Below are 17988 nucleotides of genomic sequence, written 5' to 3'. Positions count from 1 at the left end.
AAAGGAGAAAAGGGATCGTATTAACACAAGCCCAGCCTTTAGGACAGTTTCTCAACCCTGCCAACTTTAAGGTATCTCGCTGGCTCAGGAATTCTGGGAATCGAAGTCCACACATCATAACGTAGCCAAGATGGAGGAACAGTGCTCTTGGATGTCGAGCAGCTTCATTAATTCCACCACAAATGGGAAAGATAAACAGCAATTTATTTCAATATTGTAAAGCAGGGGTCTTCAAACTCGGCCCTTTTATGACTTGTGGACTTCAACTCCCAGAATTCCTCAGCCAGGCACGTGAGGAATTCTGGGAGTTGAAGTCCACAAGTCATAAAAGGGCCAAGTTTGAAGACCCCTGTTGTAAAGACTTAGCTGCGGAAACTAACTTTCTTCTTATATTATTAAAAATATCATTATGTACCCGGTGCTATCAAGAAAAAAATTATTTAAACCATAATAATAATGCAAGGCATTAATGAGGGAGGGAGGGAGGGAGGGAGGGAGGGAGGGAGGGAGGGAGGGAAAGAAAGAAAGAAAGAAAGGAAGGAAGGAAGGAAGGAAGGAAGGAAGGAAGGAAATACTTAGCATAAATCCCAATCTTCTTATATAAATTCCAAAGTGTTTCTCACTTACATTCGTCTCAGCTTTTTATAGGGCGAGAAAGCTCCTGCTGGAATGGCCTTGATTGAATTTTGTTCCAATCGTCTAACAGAAAGTGAAGAAAACAACACTCTAACAATTCTGAAACTCGTCACAGGAGAGAGTAAGAGGCGATAACTGACGCCCACATCCACGAGAAAAAACGCAGGGTAAAAACATGGGTAAGTTATACCATGAGAATAAAGAGGTTGCAGTTGTTTTTAATCTCAAATGCCAAAAATATATTAATGTGAATTTGACATAGAGATGAGTGGGTAATCCCCAATACGTACTATAATCATTTTGCATAGGTGGCATGCTAAAATATGTTATGTTTCATCTCAAAAGGAAACACAAGGAAATATATTAGATAAATAAATCAGATACTCTCTTACCATAGGATTCACGCCCCCCCCCCACCCCTCCATGTAAAATTAGTCAGTAATGGTCAATGAGAACTAGAAAAAAAAAAGAATTTGAAAATGCAGATTCCTTTTCCATGCAGATATTTTCTTGCCTAGAAAGAAGCGTGCTTTGTGCACATTAATTGCCAACGAATATTGCCACCATCCTATTTTGAGCTTCCAGGTTGAGGACGTTTTTTTTTAAAAAAAGAAAAGCTTTTGAAGTACTACTCAGGATTCTCGTATTTGACTCATGTACTCAGGAGCTGCAATTTGACGTAGAGCAGGGGTCTTCAAACGTGGCCCTTTGATGACTGGTGGACTTCAACTCCCAGAATTCCTCAGCCTCAGTCCACAAGTCATAAAAGGGCCAAGTTTGAAGACCCTTGACATACAGGCATTGCCTGACAACTTCACTAATTTGGAGTACCCAAATCAACTATTTTATCAAACATCAGGGAATGAACTTGGCACAAGTGCCCTCTATTCTATCAGTAAAAGCAATATACACTTAAAAAGGTAAAGGTAAAGGTTCCCCCGCACACGCGTGCTAGTCGTTTCCAACTCTAGGGGCCGGTGCTCATCTCCGTTTCAAAGCCGAAGAGCCAGCGCTTGTCCAAGGACGTCTCCGTGGTCATGTGGCTGGCATGACTAGGTGCCAAAGGTGCACGGAACGCTGTTACCTTCCCACCGGAGTGGTCCCTATTTTTCTACTTGCATTTTTACGTGCTTTCGAACTGCTAGGTTGGCAGAAGCTGGGACGAGTAACAGGCGCTCACTCTGTTACGCGGCACTCGGGATTCGACCCGCCAAACCGCCGACCTTACAGGACCCCAAATCAGCTTTATTATTTATTGATTAAAACAAGGCCATATCCTTTATTTAAGCGACAGGAAGACGGTTTCAGGCCACAAGCAGTCCCTGGCTTACAACACTTTGTTCAGTGAACGTTCAAAGTTACGACGGCACTGAAAAACGAGACTTATGACCGTTTCTCACAGTTATGCCCTTTGCAGCATCCCCCACAGACACGGGATCAAAATTCAGACACTTGGCAATCGACTCGTACTTATGACAGTTGCCATCTTTTGATCCACTTAATGACTGCACTGCTTACTGGCAGAAGAACCAGGGGAACAGCTTACCCCCAGAAATTTTTAAGAAGAGATTTTTTTAAGAAGAGACTGGACATTCACCTGTCTGAGATGGCATAGGTTCTGCTTCAGCAGGGGGCTGGACTAGAAGACCTCCAAGGTCCCTTCCAGCTCTATTCTATTCTAAGTTCCAGTCCCCGTTGTTTTCGTAGGTCTAGGCTTGCCTATAAGAGTTGGAAAGCCTTCCTAACTGGGAGATCCGTTCCACAAGAGAAGCAGTTTTGCCAAGATCTGGTGGACTTTCCTTGGCTGAGTGAGTTGAAGCAAAAAGAAGACACAGCAACAGGCAAGATGTTTTGAACCCAGAGCGCCCCAAATCCACGGACAGCTCACTTTCACGTGCAAACAGCTGTTCCTAGTGTGAAACCAGCTGTTTTAAGCATTTGCCCCCAACATTCAAAACAGCCTGTCCAATATTCAAAATTAGCTGTACATGAAACAGAACATCTTGCCCTCTTAACAAATCATTTCAAAACCAAATGTTTGAATTTCAACCTTGGCTATTATCAGAGAAGCCCCTTGGAAACACAAAAGCCACCACTCAATCTCAGCGGCAGTGATACATTTATAGGAAGAAGCTAATCTTAACTTTCATTTCACAACAATGCAGAAACAGCTGTTAACTAAGGACAGAAAGTGGACTGCCAAAAATAAATAATTTGTAAACCGAGGTAACAATTATAAACAATGGTGTTGTATAATACCAGAATACTTTCTTGATATACTATTACCGTCCATAGTGTAGTCACCACACTTTCTGAAAAGCCTCTTACGTTAAAATAATCAGGGGGGGTCTCTTGAGGTACAGTGGACTGACCCTCAAAGAAATTGGGTTGATTGTAGCAATGACCTGCCTTATGCTTCTCTAAACATTAATATTTTCTGTATGATAAAAGTAACAGAGTAACACAATCATGTTTTTTTTCAGTATGGAATTAACCGCAAAAATAATGAAGTGGTCATCTTCTATGCTCCACAGATAAGCAAACATTTCTTCATCATGTTATATGTCAAAGTCACTTGGGTACCCCTCTACGTCTAATATAATTAATGAATTAATTGTTCAACAAAACAGGCATTATTTTCATCAGAAATCCCACCGATAAGGTTAAAGTCATCAATCCTGAGCTGCCAATATCTAACAATCAATATATTGTCCTCCTGGGGTCAAAATTTCACCAATGATGTCAATCTGGAATTGCTACTTAGTGTATTTGTTGCAGGGACAAATAGTGCCCCCACACACAGACACATAAAGTTGTGTTGGGAGGAACCTAAAAGGAATTCACCTCTCTTTATGGATATGACAGTTTTTGCTTGTCATTCAAGCTTCTGGCTCTGTTGAAACTAACAGAGATAATAAATCTGTATGTGGAAACCTCTTCCCAGTGCATATGTTTTTGGTGCATGCATGGATATCTTTATATATTACACATTAGAGTGGGATTCTGCCCCATCTCCCTTATAAGGTGACTTTTAGCAACCAATCCCAACCAATTTTTTTTTAATCCCATTTATATCCCGCCCTTCTCCGAAGACTCAGGGCGGCTTACAATCTAAAGCACAAATCAATGTGCTTAGCAATTCAAGTGATACAATCACCCAGACACAAATACAAAGCTGTGTCAAACCCACACTGGTTCATTCACAGGAGGTTAAGTTGTTAGGAAGTTATACCGTCTTACTCTGTGGTCCACCTCGTGGTTACAGGACCCTTGGATGACAAATGTTAGAAAGACAGGAGAAAAAGCTTGTTACCTACATTTCTGTAATGGTTTCTGGAAGATTGGTGGGGATTTCAGCAAGGCCTTTCCCTCGGCAATCCACAATGTTGTTACTACAGGTACAGGCAGCGGGGCAGTGCAACACACTACAGGAGGGAGCCATAAAAGACTGGTGACCTGAAAACAGCAACAAACGGCCACTTCTAGAGCTGCAAGGTGGCTATTCAAGAAAAGTGCAACTAATCCCTCACAGGTGGATCCCAGCAGGATAGTTCTTCAGCCTCCCCAATCTCCTTAACCTAAAATGCCCACAAGAACTCACCTGAGATACTTCCACCTAGTAGATGAGTTAAAACCAAAGTCAAGGATACTCAGGTTTCAAAGGATGTACACCAATGTCTTGAGTAATATATTATTTATAGGTGATTCTATTTAATTTTGAATGGTTAGAAAAGCAAATAGCATTTTTCAACAAGTGCTGTGCATTCTCTTGCACTAACAGTTCAACAAAACACCAGAAAGTTCAGAATAACAGCATCCCACCAGCAAGAAAGAAGCAAATAAATACATGTGTGTTCTATTACCCTACTGACCCCAACCATTACTGTAACAAGTTTGGTCTGGGAGCGGGTCAAGACATCTGGAAGGAATCCAGTTTGGGAAAGATCTGCAAGCTTGCACTCTTTCCTTTGCATGCATTTAGACATTATCTGCTGAGCTGCTCATCAAGCGTACCCAACAAAAACATTTGGGGTGGAATAAAAGAGAACAGTCCAGGTTACAGTTTTATACACAAGCTCTGGGCAACTGGGGTGCATTAAGAGCTACTGACAATTAATTGATGATACAATTGATTTTTTAAATTACTTAAAGTGAACTTGCCTTCTTCCTCATCTGGAGGTTATGAACAGAGAAAAGGAGAGAAATGTTAGCAATATATCGCTTGTCATTTAATTATTCTTTCATGACAAGCAAACAAAAGACCCCCCACCGATGGTAAAATGAGTAACGTGACTGCTTGTTTATGGTTCCCCTTCAGACTTTTTATTTATTTCTTGTGCAAAAGTAAGTTATTAATTTTGGACGGGGATGTAGAATTTTGCCTCTTGCACTGAGCTGTTACCATGAAAAACCAATTAAATAGGCAGCATCTCTCCTTCTAGCATAGGTTATTGTAGACCTAGGAGCAGAGGCAACTTCCATCAGGCAGAAAAGGATTAATCTAAGGACTGAGAGGCATAAATACGGTCCAGAATATGGGTTCCTATCCCCCTTCTCCAACTTTTCTAGCTGACTACATTTCTACCAGCAAAAAGAGGGTGAAATTAAGACTCTTGATTCCTAACTCCATCTTCTAAGTCAGTTTTCTGAAGTGAAATGGCTTCACTGAAACACTCATGATCCTGGAAAAGTGGATTTTTGCTGGACTTCCGTGGACTATCGGTGAAACTAAGGCTGCAAATGCTGCTTTTTCCATCCCGTCTGGCATCTATCAAAAGGATGGTGGAAACACACGGCTGATCTTACCGCTGCAGGTGAATTCTCGTTTCTGCACCTCAGCTATGTTATGTCCTCGCAAGTGTAACGGGGCCATACACTGAGTGTAAAGGCCAACTCGGGGTCGTTGGCGTAGCCAGTCAGATAACCAAGCCAAGTGGCAATCACACTGCAGGCTGTTCGAGTGAAGGCGGCTGAAAAAAAAACACAAGAGAGCAACCCACACATTTCCAAAAGTCACTGGCGAGACGGAAAAAGTGAACGAAAGAGGACAAGTCCTACATAGAACGCTTTTATTTATGCCTGCAATGCCAAACTCAAATTGGAGGCTAAAATAGGACACCTTTCCTGCCCTCCTCGTTTGGGAAGCCTTGTTTCATTCCTGCTGTCAGCCCAAAAGGAACTGATTATTTCAAAGGTTGTTGTCTAATATTGAAATCCAGGCTTCTGGAGCTTCTACTGCATTAAGTTAACACTGATTAGAATTTATTCAAATATATTTAGGCGTATTTCACATGCGGATCTCAGCTGGAGGAGTGGAGGGCAAATGTCGACGAGACTCAATTAAAACACGTTGTATTTTTTATATTAGGAAGAATCTGGAAAAAGTATTTAAATTTAACTAAGCACTGAGGCTTAATTTTAAAAATAAATAAATGTTCAAACAGTTCTCATTTATCATACCTGACAGCTAGTCACAGATGGAGTTGTGAAATTAAATGAAAAATGACTTATTTAATTCCACAGGATACCACTAATTCTATCAAATATATTTGTACTACTTTAAATATCAGTCTATCCTAGATTCTTCTGGATATTATCAATACAAAAAGAAAGAATATTTTTATTGGTTTGAATGTCATGTTAGCACTGAACATACAAGAGTGAGATTTTTCCATTTAATAACACATTATTTCCCTTCAAAGTTCCTAAAATTATACATTTTTCTTGAAGGTGGCTCATCTTAAGTTCCCTCCCCAATGGGAGTAGATTTAAAATGTCCCAAAACTTAAAGCCGGTCCTTCTAAAAAGGAAAACGGACTTCTCTAAAGGATTCAGACTTTGACACCTTCCTAGTAGGAAACCGTAATTACTTACAAGGTTCTGAGTTTGGGCATATGGTTGAAACTTGCCACCGACAGTCGTGTGATGTTGTTATTGTTGAGAGTGCTGCAAAATATCAACAATGGGTGTTTGTTTGTTTATTTAGGTACAAAGGTCTCCAGTTACTCTTATATCTATGAACAATATTACGCTCCATCACTGAGAAAGAAAGAAAATAATGAACAAAAGCAGAATACTGTGCCCAAAGCACCAGAAGGCAAGACAAGAAAAAATGGATGGAAACTAACCAAGGAGAGAAGCAACCTGGAACTAAGGAGGAATTTCCTGACAGGGAGGACAATTGACCAGTGGAAGGACTTGGAAGAAGAGATTGAACAGCCGTTTGTCTGGAGTGGTATAGGGCAGGGGTAGGCAACCTCGGCTCTTTTATGACTCATGGACTTCAACTCCCAGAATTCCTGAGCCAGCCATGCTGGCTCAGGAATTCTGGGAGTTGAAGTCCATGAGTCATAAAAGAGCCGAGGTTGCCTACCCCTGGTATAGGGCTTCTGCTTGGGCAGGGGGCGGCTAAAAGACCTCAAAGGTCCCTTCCAACTCTTGTTATTCTAAGATGCTAACAAGATCAACAAAGAGATGTAAGAATACCCAATTATGTTAAAAATCTAAATCAGGATAGAGGAGTGATTCCGATTATGAATTACTGGTCCATTATTGATCAATACATAAGCTAAGTGAAGCATAAAAAGAATGACTTTTTATAACTTACTTATGAAGTATGTTACTTGTAAATACTAATCACCACTGTAACAGTTTTCCTGATACAGCTAAGAGGTTCCTCATAGTAAAACCGTCCACATTTAGATCACTTTTGTAGAAACAGACACAAGCTATGAGACTTGTGTTCATAACTGGAAACATTCCTTGAGCTTTTTTTAAATGCACACCCAACGGAGAACGAGGCAGGAGAGTCATATTCCAAATGAGATAACCTTTGCAAAGATCAAGTCCTCACTTCTCATTGCCAAATATTAATTACTTATGCAGAGTTATCACTAAATAAATCCCAAAGGTGCTTTCTCAAGAGGCAACTGGAGTTTCTTGTTTTTCTTTGAAGGCGTTTCGCTTCTCATCCCAGAAGCTTCTTCGGCTCTGAAGCGATGAGAGCCGAAGAAGCTTCTTGGGTGAGAAGCGAAAGGTCTTCTCTTAAGAAAAACAAGAAACTCCAGTGGCCTCTTGAAAAAGCACCGTTGGGACAACCAGGACCTGGAGGACGGAGAACCTCCATAGCCTTTCACGTTGTCTCTTTCATTATAAGAATCAAACATCACACCTCAAAAATGCAACGATGCTGTGATTTTGAGAGACAGGTGGAAGAACAATGGTGTGGGAAAGGTGGAAAACTCTTAGGGAATTTTTTCATAAGAGAAAAATGAAGAATTATTGGGGAATGTGTTCCAAATGAAAGCTGAAAGAACCAAATTTGTCCCATAAAAGAAAATTTTACGTTGCTTCAGTTCTTCCGAAGACTTACCCTGAATTGCATAGGAGTACAGAATACAGGATAGCAGAGTTGGAGGGGACCTTGGAGGTCGTCTAGTACTCTGATAATATAAACTCTCTAAATAATAAAATGTGTCTTTTCAAAACATATATACCGGTATATAATTCTTTGGTTTATTCTATCTTGGGCCGCTTGCATTGTACAGTCCAAATGGAAAGAACATTTAGGAACAACATTTTGGCCCCAGTGATTCATTAACCTTACTAAAATTAACGGCAAGTAGAGATGACGGCCCCCCTAACAGGTATGGTAACAGGTCTACAGGACGTTCAGAATTAAAACTTTCAACCGCCAAAACTATTTTGTATTATCCAATGGATAATGTTCAACTCCAGTCCCGGTTCCTCCCAATCCCTTCTACTTATTCACTATTACTAGGTTCCAAAGGAGAGGTGGCGGTAGGGAAGAGGAAAACCCAAACTGAAAAAAAATCAAAATAGAAAAAATAATTGTGCTTCAATGTTTTCCATACATTCTGTATTCTTTTCAAACACTTTCCAAATCTTCTGCTTTTTTTCAGCACAAAAAAAGCCAAAAGTATTTTTTTCCCCCCAAAAGGCAATTTGGATTTTCTTTGTTTTTCCTTGAAGGCGTTTCACTTCTCATCCAAGAAGCTTCCTCAGTTCTTGGATGCGAAGCGAAAGGTCTTCAAGGAAAAAGAAAGAAGGCCCCGTTGCCTTTTGAGAAAAAGCACTTTGTGGGCAATCATGATCTGGGTGACAGAGAATCTCCACAGACACATTTGCAGCCAGAAATAAAAATCAAAAAGTTATTATTAGTTTTAAAGAGCAATCGCACAGCGAAGTGTTTTGAATTATCGGAGTATTTTTGAATATCTCCATCTGGGCGTTTCTTAAGAGATTCCACAACGTTTCTGAATCCTTTTTTAAAAGTCCATTTTGAAATGAAATGATGAAAGATGAAATAAGATAAAAACATCTCACCTATAAAACAGCTTAAGAAAAATCTTGGTATCCTAACTAGTTTTTAAGACTCTTAAAAAAAAAAGAGCATGTCTGTAGGCTGACAGAGGTGACACGGTCTTGCAGAGAAATTTCATATTTAACAAGTGTTGGGTATGCAGTATTTTCCTGATCCAAAGAGCATGCAGTTCAGACTGGTTGATTCTTCCATGACAGCATGCAAATGATTTCACAAAATTAATGGGCAATTATCATTCACCATCAACAGTTGGAAAGAGGTTTGGGGGATGAAAAGGTTGGTTTGTTCACTGCAGAAAAAGGCCCCACCATACCGGTTGGGGTTTCCAAAAAGTACTTCAGAGCACTGGTTTGCTCTGCATAGTATCTGATGAGAAAGTCCTCGTGACCTCTGTTAAGCTGTTCCACAACTAGCAGCTTGCACGGCGTGGCTGAAGATCCTTCACCCGTGAATAAATACCCATCCCCCACAGGGGAAACCGCATCCATGCCCAGGGACCAGCTAATATCCTGCTTAACTACACCGGCGGCTTCCCTTTGCTCGGTACAAAACAATTACACGGGAAAAGAACAGGAGGGTCACGGGTCTGAACCATGCAGAACACAAGGACTGCAAAACAAACTGAAATATCAAAGCCTTAAATCTGCTTTTCAAAGGAGATTTTGGAAAGGTTGACGGGGTCGGGGGTGAAGGACCACCTTCCCCGGACACGTCAAACCGTTCGGATCGCAGCGCCTCTTCTTCTGTGGCGTCACTTTGCTCTTAAGCATTTTGACACTCCACAACTCCAACTACCAGGCAAGCTTCTCCGATCCGACTTCCCCGTTTGAGAGGAGGAGAGGAGGAGGCGATACTCACAGCACTTCCAGATCCCGCAGGGCTCTGAACGCTCCATCTTCGATACAGCTGATCTGGTTGAAATCCAGTTGCCTATTGAAGAAAGTGGGAGACGAGAGGTGAAGCAGGCGGAGGCTGGGTGGATGGAAACAAGAAAGGCTTCCCAAGAGACGGGGCTCGGGAGATGGAGGCCTTGCGTGCTGGGATGGGGCTCCCTCCACGCTTTGGCCTCCCGGATTGGATGCGATCACAAAAATCCCTTTTTCTTTTGCACGCCGTGTGCAAAAAGGCAAGAGCCCTGGGAAAGCTCCAGTAAATAATAACTGCACCTTATATTAAATGCCAAAGGAATGCAATTTCATTACATCAAGAAAAGCTATCCATTAAAAGCTCTCAGCGTCATCTTGCTGAAACAATTTCATTAAGGTAAGGGGCTGTAAATCACTTAATGTCGTGCATCCCCTCAGTGACCTAACAGAATCCATTTATCAGACTAGCACAGCTGCATGTTAATTTCCCTGGCAGGAGCAGGAAAAAAGACACACACACACACACACACACCCAGTTAGACAGCCTCTTTCCAAGATCCTGGGGTGCCCACACTGCCCGGATTGTCTTCCCAATTCTCCCCTGAAATAAAATTTGTGCCTGTCACAGTTTGTGAAAATAAACCCCAGCCTGGGAACGAGGCTGGCGTTTCTCTCGCCCCGATGCAGATCAAGGACGGCTGGGATTATAGACCCACGCAGGGTGGAGTCCAGGCATTACTAAATTAAAACATTACGGTAAAAATATCTCCCAATCAGCTTTTGTAAACTGTTACATTTTCTAATTCAAAACGTTGACCTATTGCAAAACAAACACACCTCTCTATTGTTTCTAGGTAAGTCATCAATAAGACTATGGTCCTTGACATGTGACCACAACTGAGCCCAAAATTGCTAAGTGAGACGTTTGTTAAGTGAGCTCTGCCCCATTTTACGACCTTCCTCGCCACGGTTGTTAAGTGAATCACTGCAGTGGTTAAATTAGTAACACGGTTGTGAAGTGAAGCTGCTTCCCCCTTGACTTTGCTTGTCAAAAGGTCGCAAAAGGGAATGACGTGACCCCGGGAGGCTGCAACCGTCCTAAGTACATGCCAGTTGCCAAGCCTCTGGATTTTGATCACGTGACTCTGGCGATGCTGCAATGGTCGTAAGTTTGAAAAATGGTCATCCGTCGCTTTTTTTCCAGTGCCGTTGTAACTTTGAACGGCCACTAAACACACTGCTGTAAGTCGAGGATTGCCTGTAACATCCCAAATTTGGATTAATAGATTTAGCTATCTCTCTCTATTATGGTGCTGGAGAAGACTCCTGCGAGTCCCTCGGACTGCAAGGCGATCAAACCGGTCAGTCCTAGAGGAGATCAACCCTGACTGCTCTTTAGAAGGCCAGATCCTGAAGCTGAAACTCAAATCCTTTGGCCACCTAATGAGAAGAAGGAAGGACTCACTGGAGAAGAGCCTAATGCTGGGAAAGGTTGAGGGCGAGAGAAGAAGGGGACGACAGAGAAGGAGGTGGCTGGATGGAGTCACTGAAGCAGGAGGCCTGAGCTTAAATGGACTCCAGAAGATGGTAGAGGACAGGAAGGCCTGGAGGAACATTGTCCGTGGGGTCGCGAGGGGTCAGAAACGACTTCGCAACTAACAACAACATCATCTCTCTATATATAATTTATAATTTTTATATATAATTTATAATTTTAATTTGGGGTTTTTTAACTGACTACAGGGTTAATTTAATATTTTTTAATTGGGTTTTTAATTTTTGTATTTTGGATTTTTAATTCCCTGTAAACCGCCCTGAGTCCTCAGGGAATAGGGCGGTATATAAATATAACTAAATATATACAAAAAATATATACAAATATATATATTTCTGTTTGTGCGTGCCTGTGGGTGTATTTGTTACCTCGATCCACACTGTTATTTTCTTCTAAGGAAGATGAATATAGACATCGACATCTAAACTTGATTTTGGTTCTCTTATACCACGCTAGCAAACTGGACACCAGTGAGAAGTAAATATATACAGTATATTTATTTAAATGAAAACTCTGCCAAAAATTGATATAAAGCTCAATCTCTAAGTGTATTTTGACAGGAGCTGGAAAGATTAATCCTTTGCATTTGTATCATTACTAAGTAGGGATACCTTCAATGTATACTTTCAGCTGATTGAATAGTTTGGGCCTACAAAGGTGTCAAGCATCCTGCTTTAATTTCCAGTGTGTTTAACTCCAAACCCAAATACACCTGGTTACACCTTGTCCACCCACCAAGATAAAGTTTGCACTAAGAACGTGAGGAGAGGACTCGGCCTCTGTCACGCTAATGGAACACCCAAGTCACGCTAACCCCGTTGGGAGCGTCCGTGTCATAGATCAGAGCATTTGCTTGGCAAAACGTTTCCTTCAGTGGGTCCTTAGAAATGAATTACAAGCCCATTTAGTTGCAAGGATTCCGCAAGTCTTGTCATGTCTGTATTTCTAAATTTAAGCACGGAATTCCAAGTTCCTGAGCCTTGGACCCGTAACGTGAGCAGTCAGGGTGTGCAGTCTTTTAGTTTTCACAGAATCGTATGGCTATAAGGGACCTTAGAGGTCTTCTAGTCCAACCCCCCCTGTCCCTGGCAAATGACCTTATATTACCCCAGACAAACAGTGGTCCAATCTTCTCTAGAAAACCTTCAGCAATGGAGCACCCACAACTCCAGGGGCCACGTTTTTCCACTGATTAATTGTTGTCACTGTCAGGAAGTTTCTCCAAAGTTCCAGGTAGGACCACTCTTTAACCAGTTTCCACCCATTGTTTTTGTCGTGTCCTCATTGGCTTTAGAGAAGAATCCCTCTATTCTGTGGCAGGATAACAGAATAACAGAGATGGAAGGGACCTCGGACCCCTGCTCATCTCGGACAGGTCACTGTCCAGTCTCTTCTTAAAAACCTCCAGTGATGGAGCGCCCACAATTTCTGGAGGCAACTTCTGTGCCACTGGTCGATTTGTCCTGTCAGGAAGTTCCTCCTTAATTCCAGGTTGCTTCTCTCTCTGATCAGCTTCCAACCGTTGTTTCTTGTCCTGCCCTCTGCTGCTTTGGAGAATAACATGACCCCCTCTTCTCTCTCTCTGTGTGTGTGTGTGTGTGTGTGTGTGTGTGTGTGTGTGTGTGTAATAAATTTAAAAACTGGAATCCCAGGTGTAGACATTTGAAATCAGTAAAAATAAAAAAAATAAAAAATGAATTCCAGGATATAAGAAAAAAAATTGACGAAAGCTCAGCAATAAAGAATTTTTTTCTTATATCTCGGAGTTCATCGTTTTTTTGTTTTTTGTTTTTATTTTTTTACTGATTTATATACACACACACACAAATATAAATATATACTAATAATACTAATACAATGTAATGGATTAATAAAAAACCAGGCACCTTGATATATTACTTATTTCTTTAAAAATATTTTATAGGGACGCGGTGGCTCAGTGGGTTAGGACGCTGAGCTTGTCTATCAGAAGGTCGGCAGTTTGGCGGGTCGAATCCCGAGTGCCGCGTAGCAGAGTGAGCGCCTGTTACTCATCCCAGCTTCTGCCAACCTAGCAGTTCGAAAGCACGTAAAAATGCGAGTAGAAAAATAGGGACCACTCCGGTGGGAAGGTAACAGCGTTCTGTGCACCTTTGGCGTCTAGTCATGCCGGCCACATGACCACGGAGACGTCCTCGGACAAGCGCTGGCTCTTCGGCTTTGAAACAGAGATGAGCACCAGCCCTTAGGGTTGGAAACGACTAGCACGCATGTGCAAGGGAACCTTTACCTTTACCTTAAAAATATTTTAATAACTATATTTAATTATTAAGTGGCCTCCTACAGGTATTCCTATGATACCTATATTTAGATAATTTATTCTAGCTTTTCTCTGAGAAGGGAATCTGTAGATTTCACCCAAATCCTCGGAGGAGTTCACGGGCAGAGAAACATTAAGAAGTCCTCCTCCGAGGCATAAAAAGGTAGTTTGTTTTTTTTTCAAGCTGAATTCAACTCCTCGTGGGAATTCTGGGACAAATCTGTGCAGCTTTCTTTGCAGAGATATGCAAATGGTTTCTTCCTTTGTGTATTTTTCCATCTGTCTACTTACAAAAATGGCATATATTGGAAGTAATCTTTGTAAATACTAACCAACATGACCCAACGTGTCTCAAGATAAAATGCTGCTGGGATGCCATCAAACTATACCTTAGCTAATATATTTTTAAAAAATTGTGCACATTCCTGCAAATACATTTGTGGCTGCTTTCTTTCATGCAGCTACATAAAATACAGTATGCCTTCCTAATAGCCAACACAGAGTTTTATATTATACACTGTGAATCGTAATCTTAGATCTGAGTGTGGAAGAAGAATTTCTGAGTAGACAAAATATTCTTGGTAGCGTAGAATTGACCCTATTTATTGACACACAACTCACAAGTTCCTGTCAAGGTAAAAGACCACATTTCCATATGTAACCAAATGTATTTGTATGCATAAAATCCATACAGGTATATAGAAGTGCAGGGATAGAAAAGGAACTCATCAAATTTGAAGCCAACCCTCCAGAAGAGAAGCTTAAGGATCTTGACAGACTTGGACACTGGGCACTATCTAACAAAATGAAATTCAATGGTGAGAAAATTAAAGTTCTACATTTAGACAAGAAAAACCAAATGCAACGTATCGGGACTGTTTTGCCGTTGCCGGCAATGGGGTGAGAGTGGCTTCCATGTGATGCGTCCGGCCCACGGGCCGGCAGTTTGACACCCCTGGCCTATAGGGTTAGGATTACATCACCATGAACTCATAGAGTAAAATGGACATCGCCAACAAACTTGGAGTGCTTGGGTATGGTTAGGAGGACACTGACTTTTCTAGCCTGCCCTATCTATCTTTCCTGGTAAAATACATGGGAAAATCCCATTGGATGAAAATTCCACTTAGGGTTAGGGTTAGGTCACCATGAACTCATACAGCAAAATGGACTTTGCCAACAAACTTGGAGTGCTTGGGTATGGTTAGGAGGACACTGACTTTTCTAGCCTGCCCTATCTATCCTTCCTGGTAAAATACATGGGAAAATCCCATTGGATGAAAATTCCACTTAGGGTTAGGGTTAGGTCACCATGAACTCATACAGCAAAATGGACTTTGCCAACAAACTCGGAGTGCTTGGGTATGGTTAGGAGGGCAATGACGTTTCTAGCATTGGAGGAAAATTCCACTACCATCTCAGACAAGTGACTGTCCAGTCTCTTCTTAAAAATCTCCAGTGATGGAGCAGCTCTTCACCAGTTCTAATTGTGGAAAATAAGTTATATTCGAATTATATATTTTTCCCTTACATTGTTCCTGCAACAAAATACTTATATAAGCAAAAAACTATAATTTTCCAGGCATCGAATTTAATCCTTTTAGTGCAATGTTTGTGTTGCAGTTCATTTAAATACACACACACATTCTCAAGAGCTTGCCATTTTCAATAATTAAGGACATTTCACAATTAAGTTAATTGGCTTTTTATTTTAAAAGGCCAAAATAATATAACCAGTCTAGTTCTTTAACCTCTGAAGCCATTTATCAAAGCCATTAAATTAGAATGATGGCATAGAATGTTATCACTTGACACAACACAAAAGAAAAATTGTTCCGAGACAAATTGATAAAATCTTTTAATGCTGTCAAATTTGCCTAATGCAGTCTTCAGGTTCATCTATAAAAGGCTGAGAAGTATGTTGGCTCATTTCTTATTATCCTGAGCTATCAATATATAAATCAGCCCTGACACAAATCCTCCTAAATCATCTGTATTATACACAAAGGGAAAAGATTTAACAGCATAGAGTGCACTCAACCTAATCTTGTCCTAAAAGAATTGAAAGGCAGAATTTCCCCCCCCCCCAAATTGGCAAGAATTCAGGTGCATTAGGAAAAAAAAAGTGGGGGAGGAATATTTCTTTTCACAATGCCTTCTAAATGCCACTGTGGCAAAGTTGGAAAATGAGTTTCAAACTTCCTGTTTCCTTGCAAAAAGTTTATTTTTTTCTCTTCACTTGAGATCAAGCCCTGGAATAAAATCCGTTTTCTTGGCAACAAGATGCTGGTTCAAATGTATTGTTTCCTCTTTCTTTTGCTTTACTTGAGGGGCATGCAATAATGGCAAAAGATGGTGAAAAAGAGATTGAAAATATGTAAAGTTAAATCCAGCCGGATCTATCCAAATTTACAAAACAAAACAATCATTTTTGCTTAACTTTTAAGAATCAAATTGGTTTCCTCTGACTTTTAGTAAAAGGGCTGCTTCTTTTGGAATATTCTATGTACTAATGTCCTCCTGTTTTAAATCCTCTCAATGACAAAAATATTTCTTAGTTTAAAAAAAAATGCTAACAGTGAAATGGCCCTTCAGGTTTGCTGGGGAGGTGGACATAAAGCTGTCAGTTCAGCCTTTCAAAATCTAGAGAGAAGCTATATTCTTATAGGCTCCTTCCAGATTGAAGAAGGCAGATGGTTCTGTCCGCCCTGGGTGGAAAGAAGATGGAGAAACGTGGATTCCAGTGGGAAAAGCCCCTGGATGGTGGGGGGGGGGGCAGGGAGACTCAGGAAGAAAATAATCAGTAAAATTCCCACCCGCTCTTTCTACAGTGTGGGTGGCAGGTCTATTTTATCTAGGAAACTTCTTCTCCAGCGATGAAACATTAACTAAGCAGCCCAGAGTTGCCTCGAAATATGACATGGGCAGCATATAAATTTAATAAATAATTCAACTTTTTCAACCAATCTTCCTATTTGTGACCTTCACAGGCCTGTACAACAAAGGACTGCCGAGGTCAGACAGTCAGCTCAGATTTTCAATTATGCTGTCACTGAGTGGCAGCTGCCAATTGTGACGGCTAAACAAGGACCAGCTGTATAACAATACATGAGAGAGTTAAGTTATTGTAAATCTTGGCATTTAGCAACATGACTTAGCAAGTAAATATGTTTACACAGAGACGCAGTTTTACAGTATTTGTAACTAATGAAACCGACTGTAACTAATAGTAATTGCAGTGTGCGTATATATATGTATATTTAAGCATACACACACACACACACATATACATACACACCCACACATGCACACATATAAATTATAGACAGATAGTAGGTAGATAGATATAGATGGATGGATAGATGGATAGAGATAGACAGACAGACAGATATAATCTCACTCAGTTTGTAACTAAAGTATTTTCTACGAAGATGGAAAGTTTTCATTTATACCCTAATTTTTCATTACCACTGAACTGGAAAATCAATATACTAGAGAATAGTATTAAATTTAAATTAAATTTATTAATTAAATTTAAATATTAAATTTAGATTTAAGGTGCTGGTACTTACCTTTAAAGCCCTACATGGCTTAGGACCGGGATACTTGCAGGACCATCTGCTGCCGGGAACGAACTCCCATCGCCCAGTACGCTCACACAGAGAAGGCCTCCTCAGGGTGCCGTCGGCCAGACAATGTCGGCTGGCGACCCCCAGGGGCAGGGCCTTCTCTGTGGGAGCACCAGCCCTGTGGAATCAGCTTCCCCTTGAGCTTCGGATGGCCCAAGATCTCCGGTCCTTTCGCCGCGACCTCAAAACACTCCTTTTCCACCTGGCTGACCTGGACTGACAGGCATTTTAATTATGTTTTTAATTTTTAACTCTAACTTTTAATTTATTTTAATTTTAATTTTAATTTATTGTACAGAGGCCTTTAATTTTAATTTTTTATCTTAACTTCTGTATTTATTATATGTTACTGTTGTTAGCCGCCCTGAGTCCTTCGGGAGATAGGGCGGCATATAAGTCCCAATAATAAATAAATAAAATAAATAAATAAATAAATAAATTGGTTTAAATTTTTGGCCTGTTCTGATCATTCAAACTAAATTTTCATGTGTTGGGCCTGTGTATATAATGGAGGCACCCCCGGGTTTGTGGGTGTATCTGACACATGGATAAATACACACATACCCACGTCCAATAACAGTTATTAACCAATGCTATACCGGAAGATACTCCTTTTATAATATTAGGTTTGTTGTGTTTTTTCCCCCTAAAGTCAGCGA

The 17988-nt window shown here is 40.8% G+C and overlaps 1 protein-coding gene across 2 annotated transcripts in view; it reads right to left on the bottom strand.

Annotated features, from left to right (window-relative positions):
• The window catches only part of SLIT2 (slit guidance ligand 2), a 180734-nt gene that overhangs the window by 58129 nt on the left and 104617 nt on the right, over window positions 1–17988 (bottom strand). For both annotated transcript variants that reach the window (XM_083367610.1, XM_083367611.1), the window contains exons 6-10: window positions 9839–9910; window positions 6511–6582; window positions 5443–5606; window positions 3954–4092; window positions 628–699 (exon numbers count right to left, since the gene is read on the bottom strand). In XM_083367610.1, coding sequence (XP_083223736.1) covers window positions 628–699; window positions 3954–4092; window positions 5443–5606; window positions 6511–6582; window positions 9839–9910 — 519 coding nt within the window. The remainder of the gene's footprint in view (window positions 1–627; window positions 700–3953; window positions 4093–5442; window positions 5607–6510; window positions 6583–9838; window positions 9911–17988) is intronic.

Source organism: Vipera ursinii (assembly GCF_947247035.1).
Source record: "Vipera ursinii genome assembly, chromosome: 7".
Lineage (NCBI taxonomy): Eukaryota > Metazoa > Chordata > Lepidosauria > Squamata > Viperidae > Vipera > Vipera ursinii.
This window is presented reverse-complemented; position numbering and strand designations above follow the sequence as displayed.